The following is an 8898-nucleotide window of genomic DNA, read 5'->3' as shown; positions in this document are numbered from 1 at the left end:
TCTGAGCGGTGCTATGCCTGGCCTGGCAGGGCTGCTGTGTAAGCCTTTCACACTCGGCTCCGCTGCTATCAGCCAGCCGCACTGCAGAGGAGAATCCTCCTTTAATCTCCCGTCCTCTCCCTCCGTCTCTTCCTCTGCCTCTATCTCTGCATTGAGTGCTTATAATAATAATAATAATAATAATAATAATAATAATAATAATAATAATAATACATTTTACATACTTATATAGCGCTTTTCTAGACACTCAAAGACGCTTTACAAACTGAAAAGATCGAGTAGTAATAATAAAAAGAAGCAAAAAATAGCTAAAATAAAGTATAGGGGCCTAATTAAGGTAGTGTTGGGACACATGGGGAGGGGAGGGGGAGAGGGTTAACTGGTGAAGGCAAGCTTGAAGAGGTGGGTTTTGAGGGCCTGTTTGGGAGGGTGTTTGGCCTGTCTGATGAAAAGGCCCTATCACCCCAGGTCCGGAGCTTGCTCCTGGTGGTCTTGAGGGTGGTTTGGTCGTCAGACCTGAGGCAACGGGAGGGGTTGTGGAGGGGGACGAGGTCGGCAAGGTAGGAGGGGGCCAGATTGTTGATGGATGCAACGGATGTGGTTTGGTAGCTCTCGGCAGGCTAACGCAATCTTGGCTGAGGTTTGAACCCGGTCTGTCACATGTTAAGCCTCTGAACTGCAGGAGGACAGAACAAGGACAGTGAGATTGAGCTGTCAAAACACACCGGTGCAATGTCTATTTGTGTCTTTTGACCTGTAATCTGATTTCGATGCACTCTGCAAATAATACGACTCAGTCTTGCCTGTTCGGTCAAATACGTGAGGAGAGAAAGCTGAAACATTTGTCACGTCTCATACTGCATTAAGCCCGAAGAGACAAAGAAATCTGACTTGTCATAACCAGACTGAGAACTAATTCCTGCAAATCAGTCCACCCGATGATTGTAATCAGTCTGTGTTAGAGGAGGAGGTGGGGGGGGGGGGGTGTAAGGGGTGGGGCTCTGGGGTTGTTAATGTTTCACAAGGTTTGAGATTTGCAAACTCATTACGGGCAAAACATCTATTCCATAGTTACATGGTTAAACACAATCCCACACAAGCCCCCCCCCTCCCCCCCACACACACACACCCACACACAGACACAGCCAGACGGAGGTGTGTGAGGGCCAGCTGATGATGGAGGTGTGTGCTGGTGTGTGCTGGTGTTTCCCTGTCCTGTCAGCTGTGGGGTTCTGAGAAGGCCTCTCCCCAGGGACCTCTCTCTGCTCCTACCCTTCCTGGACACCAGATCAATGGAGCTCTAATGAATGCAGGCTATTGATCCCAGGCCCGCACTCGGGGCCCAGTGTAATGGCCCTTAAGTACTGGATGTGAGCCTGGACAGGCCTGGCCAGGGAAGAGGAGGGAGCTACGGTTCTCCATGTAGCTCACTAGCTGTCTTACTTACTCCCCTCCTCTGTCTGTCTGTCTGTCTGTCTGTCTCTCTCTCTCTCTCTCTCTCTCTCTCTCTCTCTCTCTCTCTCTCTCTCTCATGTCTCTCTCTCATTTTCTCTCTCTATCTGTCATCTGTCGCTCCCTCTGTGTCTCTCTGTCTCTCACCCCCCCCCCCCCCCCCTCTCTGTCTTTCTCACCCTTTCTCTCTCTCTTGCTGTGAAGGTACTGAAGCCTGTTGTCAACCAGGATGTGGCACAGAGTCTGGGCAATAGGAGACTTATCAACTTCTCCATCTCAGGTGAGTCACAGAGTCTCTCTCTCCCTCCCTCCATCCCTCCCTTCCTTAATCCCTTCATTTCTTCTTCCATTTCCTCTGTTCTTTCCACCACCCCTCCATTCCTTCTTCCATCTTTACCTTCACCTTTATCCCTCCCTCCATCCATGACCTATTCCATCTTTCCTGCAGTTTTCTGTAGAGATGCTCCGATCTGATCGGTGCCGATCGATATCGGCCGATATGCCCTTGATCGGTTTTGATCGGAGTTCTCAAAACGGCCGATCAAACATGGCCGATCAGTTTACATAGAGAAATGGCGTCGCCAGTCTGGCAATATTACACAGTGTCGGAAAGAGACAACAAATATGCAGTTTGTAATGTCTGCTCAAAAGAAATTCCTCGCGGAGGAACGCACGCAAGGTCTTTCAATACCACAAATATCATACGGCATTTGCTGCGTTCGGCGATTCGCTCCGAGAGCGCCGAAGCGCACACTGGGCTCGACGTCATAAAGGGACCGAGTGCTTTGATTGGACGAGAGGCGTTCCACGAGTGCTGGTCAGAGTTCCAGCGCGACTTCACGAGCGTAGTGTAGGTAGTGTTCAGCGACGTCATGTGACCCAGCGAGCAGGAAGTCACTAAGCTAGGCTAAGGCCCATAGCAACAACAACTATTAGCGCGCGAGTTTTAGGTCTTCCTCTGTGCACCTTGCACAAGTGTAGATAGCGAGCGACTTTTCAGCATAGCAGGACATATTTTAGATGATAAGAGGAACAGGCTGAGTGCCAAAAACGCTGAGATGCTTGTATTTCTCAAGGCTAATCTGCCAGTGATGCTGCTTAATCAGAAGTAAGGTTTGAGTCTGAAATCTCCTTAGGTGCAATGTTTTGTTTTTTTGTTTTATTGATTATTGCTGACTTGCTGTCTTATCTCCTCCTAAATATGACTTGAAACTGACTGACTTGAAACAGTATTTTATATTTGGCTATAGCCTGTTTATGTTGCAGTTTAGTTTGGGTATGTTTATTGTTCCTCAGGAAAGCTACAGTATAAGCTCCAAGTTCTCTAAGAGCCCCTAGTTCCTCTCATTCGAGTGGAATGTTGCACATTTGATGTGACAGTGTACATTTTATTTATTATGATTTTTATTTTCACATTTTATTTGTTTTTCCTGAAGTAAGCTACAGGTGGTTGTGAATTCAATAAAACAGATGGTTGTCAATTCATGATAATTTCTCATCTCCTAATTTCATTTGAATACTTAATATACAATGTCAATGGTGTTAAGAATAATTAAAAACATAAATAATGCTACACAATAAATAGAATGCTTCAATTGCCATTTTCGACGCTGTGATCGGTGATCGGTGATATCGGATCGGCAGATCCCTGATTCCAGTGATCGGTGATCGGTGATCGGCACCAAAAACCCTGATCGGAGCATCTCTAGTTTTCTGCTTAGTGTCTTAGTGTGTGTTAGCATTTAGTGTGTATAGAAGCTCTCCTGTACTGTAGTGAAACCTCTTTCTCCTCAAGGACCAGGACCAGATATAGACCTGCAGGTCAGGCTCAATGTTAGGCCATCGATAAACCTTGTCTATTTCTGGCCTCCATTCGAGATGCTACTAGGTCAGCTTTGTTTTGTGGTTTTCAGGGAAATAGCCAAAGGTGGTGGACGTTTTATACCACAACTACACACATTTGAAAGCTATTTATGTAATTCTATACACTGCCCTGGGGCCTGTACTACTGCCTTTTTCCACAGCTTTGCTCACCATCCTACACAGTGGTTGAATAAGTCCACTCAATATGGGTTGTAATTACTATACTAACAGCCCAGAGTAGTTATTTGTGCTTTAGTTCACTTGATATGCAAACACGTAGACAGAAGCTTATAAATGTTACACTGTACATATGGGTCTTATACTGTCCATGTGTTTCCTGCTTTAAATAAGCTGAAACAATAAATAAGCTGATATCTAAAACCGATACTTTTAGAGACCCAATCATAGATTTTTCATATGCATGAATGAGAGGTGTAATACAACCATGAATATAGCTATGGTTCTCCAGCCCTAATCCCTACCCTGAAGCAAAGGCTATATGCAAGGCTGTCGGCATCAATCCCTTTTCTGACACTGCACTACAGATGTGCCCCAAAATAGCGCTTGGCTAACATTTCCCCCCACGCAGTTAAGCTACAAGCTCTTGGCTTTAAGAAGCATACATCTTTTAAGTCTGCCACTCTGTGTGGCTTTAGCTACTGACCGTGTCATGTCCTCATATATATTTCATTCATAACCACTTCTTCTTGCTACATAAGCATAAGGTCTGCTTTAGCAATGCTGGAGCAAATATATGCGATGCTGGTACAAGTATATCCAGTGTGCACATTAGACGCTTAGTAAAGTAAGCCTATGTTGCACTGGTTCCAGAGAGCAACCCGGTGTATATTGGTTGTTTTTTCTTCAGCTCAGCGAGGGAACCCCATGGGCAATTTATATTTTGTCACAGTTGTGCAACAGTCAAAAGCTAACTAAACTGATGTTCTACAACATATTAAACACTGGAGCTCTGTAGCTTTTTAATCTCATTGATATATATATATATACTGTATATTTACATTTACATTTTTGGCATTTAGCAGACGCCTTTATCCAAAGCGCCTTACAGCAAATTAATTTGTCTAAGTAAGCAAAATCATCTACCCATCAGTCATCATAAATAGAAAACAGGAACAGGACACGTTCCCTGGGGGACTCCTGTGTTCAGCAGTCAGCAGTCTGAGAGGGTGCCTTTGATGCAGACTCGTTGGGGTCGCCCCCTCAGGAACTCTCTGATCCATAGGACCAAGCTTGTGTTGATTTTGCGGTCACGCAGATGTCTCCAGAGAAGGTGGGTCTGAACTGTGTTGAAGGCTACCCTACCCTCTGTTGAATCCTTCTCCCTTCTATTCACTGATTCAGCATCCTCCACCCTCCTGTCCGCTCTCACCTCATCCTTCGACGCCCTCTGTCCACTAACCTTGAAGCCAGCATGATCCTCTCCCTGGCTCTCTGAAACCCTACATGCTTGTAGAATAGAGCTCAGAGCAGCTGAGAGGAAATGGAGAAAAACCGGCCTCCCAGATTACCTAAACCTCTGTCACTCTCTCCTCTCCAACTACGCCTCTTCTGCATCAGCTGCTAAAGCATCCTACTATCATTCCAAAATACATTATTTTGCCTCTAATCCTAGGAAACTGTTCTCCACATTTTCCACACTCCTCAACCCACCTCCTCCCCTTCCTCCCTCCTCCCTGTCTGACGATGACTTTGTCAACTACTTCGAAAAAAGGTTGATGCCATTAGCAGCACCTTTTCTCCTCCACCTACCAACGCTGCTAACACCCCTTCCAGACTCTCTGCACTACACTCTGTCTCTGGCTTATCATCTTTTTCCCCCCTCTCCCCTGATGAGATTCTCACACTGATCACATCTAAGCGGGCAACCACTTGCCCTCTCGATCCCAACCCTCTTCTCCAATCCATTTCCTCCGACATCCTTCATTACCTTACCACCATAATCAACTCCTCCTTATCCACAGGATCTGTCCTGGCTGCCTTCAAGATAGCCTGAGTCAAGCCTCTCCTCAAGAAACCCACCCTTGACCCGACCTCTGTCCACAACTACAGTACAGACCGGTATCCCTTCTCTCCTTCCCTTCCAAAACCCTTGAACATGCTGCATCTAAACAACTGATCTCCATAAGATGGAACACCTGGACCCCCACCAATCCGGCTTCAAGGCTGGGCACTCCACTGAGACTGCTCTCATTGCTGTCACAGAGGCCCTCCACTCTGCTCAATCTTCCTCCCTCTCCTCTGTTCTCATTCTCCTGGACCTGTCGGCTGCCTTCCACACAGTCAACCACCAGATCCTTCTCTCCATCCTCTCAGAACTGGGCATCTCTGGCACCGCACTCTCCTGGTTTGCTTCCTACCTGGCGGGTCACTCCTACCAGGTGACCTGGAGAGAATCGTTGCCTTCCCCACGAGCCCAGGGCTCTGTCCTAGGGCACCTACTGTTCTCCCTCTATACCAAGTCTCTTGGCTCGGTAATCTCCTCACACAGGTTCTCCTACCACAGCTATGCAGATGACACTCAACTCTTCCTGTCCTTCCCCCCCCCTCTGACCTACATGTGGCAACACGTGTCTCTGCATGTCTCGCTGACATCTCTACATGGATGTCAGCCCACCATCTCAAGCTCAACCTTAACTTAACAAGACTGAGCTACTCTTCATCTCTGGGAAAGTCTGCCCTCTCCAAGACTTCTCTATCACAGTGGAGACACTTGGAGTGATCCTGGACAACCGCCTATCCTGTGGGAGAACATCGCAGCAACAGAACACTCCTGAAGATTCTTCCTTTACAACATCAGAAGGATACGACCATTCCTCACCAGAGAAGCAGCGCAACTCTTGACCCAGTCACTGGTCATCTCCCGCCTTGACTACTGGCTGGGCTCCCCACCTCCGCCATCAGACCTCTGCAGCTCATCCAGAATGCTGCTGCCCATCTGGTGTTCAACCTCCCCAAATGTTCTCATGTCACCCCCCTCCTTCGCACCCTGCACTGGCTCCCCATAGCAGCTCACATCAGATTCAAGACCCTGGTGCTTGCCTACCGGGCAGCAAAAGGGACAGCCCCTGCCTACCTGCAGACAACGGTCACCCCCCAAACTTCACCCTGTTCACTCCGCTCCTCCACCTCTGCTGGCCTACTGGCCCCACCACCTCTACGCCAACACGTCTCTTCACTACACTCACTCCCCGCTGGTGGAATGAGCTTCCCATGGCTGTCAGAACTGCAGAGTCACTCTCAATCTTCCGTCGGATACTGAAGACCCATCTCCTCAGGTTACATCTTAACTGCTCCTCTTGAGACATCTACTACCACCCAGCACTGTATCTCCTGAGACACCTGTTTCCCCCTATACTATGTCTCCTATGTCTACTTCCCCCCTTGTACTGTTTCCCCAGTGTCAAAAAAAAGAAGTCGCTTTGGAGTAAGGCGTCTGCTAAATGCCCAAAACTTAAATGTCATTGTAAGGCTGAGGAGAAATCCATGAAGAAAATTGCAGTTTTCCAGGCCTGAGGTACACAGGAGGATTTCAGAAACTCCCAGAACAGCTGGGAAAAGACATATGCCAGTTGACAGGCACATTCTTTTAGGACCTTACCTCAAAGAATACTCTGTTCCTTTCTGCTCCAGTCCTCACTGTCTCCTCCCCTCCACAGTCTACTGTATGGCTAAGAAAAGATATCATGAGGGTCATATTCACTCAGACAACTATATAGACAGTTGGCTTGATTGGAGTGAAAGTGTGTGCGTGTGTGCGTCCATGCGTGCGTGTGCTTATGTGTGATTTGAAAGGAGGAAAGTGCGAAGGGGGAGGGAGGAAGGAGGAGAGGCTTACAATCAGAAAAAGGTCTTCACTCCGGATATATTGTTGCCGATTTATTGAGCGGCCCAGCGGAGCTAGAGGCAGCACACGTTCAGATCCATGCTGCCACTGGCTTTGATCAATGGACTACTGCTTGGGGCAGAGTACACACAGGCCCAACTGAGTCATTAACAAGGCTCAGAACCATCAGAGGGCTGAAGCCCGATCCACTGCAGAGACTCTTAGTGATATAGATATATTACTGATATAGTGCCAATTTGTGACAGCAGCTGGTGAAACCGGGAAGAAGTCGGCAACCAATCAAATTGTTCAAAATTGTATTCAGAACATTTTAAATAAATGTCAAGGTTGTTGAAAATCAATGACACACTAGCTAGTTAAGCCAAAACAATGCTATGGATTCTGTGAATAATCCCTACTACTACCTAGTTAACTATATCACTACTTTACATTGTTAGCAGGCTCACAAAACAAGCTGTGTTAGTTGACTAGCGAGTGTGTCATTGATTTTCAACAACATTTATTTACGTTGTTCAGAATGAAAGTCTGAACATTTGATCGGCTGCCGGTTTATTGTTCCTGGTTGTTCCCGTTTTGTTGTTGTTCCCGATTTCACTAGCTGCTGTCACATTAGCCAGGCCTTGTTGGATTCTCTAGCACCATCTAGAATGCCAAACTTTAAATGCTATTACCTTAAAATTATAGATGTTATCAAGAAGCTGCATCCATGAATATTAAGTAAGGCCGGCTTCCACAAAGTCTATGGAGGATCTTAAGTTCTACTGCTCTTAAACCATATACAGTAAACAAGAAACACCACATTCCCTTTAATATAACTTAATTTGTATGAAAGCTGCTTTTTTCTGACATTTGTACATTTTACGCTATAAGCACTTGAAGTTGGTTTTCTTAAACTTTAAAATGTTACTGTTCTTTGGTCTTTTAAGATATAAACTCTAGACCAACTTTAAAATGTTGAAGTGACCTTACTTGATTTGCATGGATTCAGCGTCTTGATAACATTGATCATTTTTAACACATTTATATTTTGTCCTTAATGTCATGGTACAGGTCGAAAGTATCAGAATCAATTGCCACTATATCAGGTTTTGTTCAGCATAACAACTATGCATGTGTGCACATTTTCTAAGTGAACAATGTGTTTTTTTGTTGCCGCTTATCTACTGGACCAAATCTCGTCCTAGGGATGAATATTTAAATATTAATAATATATTAAATAATAGCTCTCAAGAGACTCAGAGTGTTCTCTTCCTCTCTCTTCCCATGGTCCTTCTCTCCGTCTCTCATCTTCCATCATCATCAATTTGAAAGTACTTACCATCGTTGGAACAAGAGGAGTCCTACTCATTGGAGAGGGAGAGCCATCACAGGAAAATATGTATAGGGTTACATCACTTCTCCAAACTACTTAATACTAGTTGTATTAACTATCTCTCTCTCTCTCTCTCTCTCTCTCTCTCTCTCTCTCTGTGACAGACTTCCAGGCGGCAGGTCTGAAGAAAGGGATGTTCTTCAACCCTGATCCTTACCTGAAGATCGCCATCCAGCCTGGCAAACACACCACCTTCCCAGCCCTGCCCCACCACGGCCAGGAGAAGCGCTCTGCCATCGTCTGCAACACTGTCAACCCCGTCTGGCAGAGGGAGGTGAGTGTCTGGCTGAGGGAGGTGAGTGAGTCTGGCAGAGGGAGGTGAGTGAGTCTGGCAGAGGGAGGTGAG

General features: G+C 46.3%; 1 protein-coding gene across 1 annotated transcript in view; it reads left to right on the top strand.

Annotated features, from left to right (window-relative positions):
* The window catches only part of hecw1a (HECT, C2 and WW domain containing E3 ubiquitin protein ligase 1a), a gene marked incomplete at both ends in the record, with an annotated part of 104219 nt that overhangs the window by 11468 nt on the left and 83853 nt on the right, over positions 1 to 8898 (top strand). Inside the window, 2 exons of the mRNA XM_080543792.1 lie at positions 1657 to 1732; positions 8657 to 8826. Of these exons, the coding sequence (XP_080399918.1) occupies positions 1657 to 1732; positions 8657 to 8826 (246 nt within the window). The remainder of the gene's footprint in view (positions 1 to 1656; positions 1733 to 8656; positions 8827 to 8898) is intronic.

This window comes from Nansenia antarctica (assembly GCF_963989245.1).
Source record: "Nansenia antarctica genome assembly, chromosome: 13".
Lineage (NCBI taxonomy): Eukaryota > Metazoa > Chordata > Actinopteri > Argentiniformes > Microstomatidae > Nansenia > Nansenia antarctica.
The sequence above is the reverse complement of the archived record's forward strand: the minus strand, read 5'-3'. Positions and strand labels throughout refer to the sequence as shown.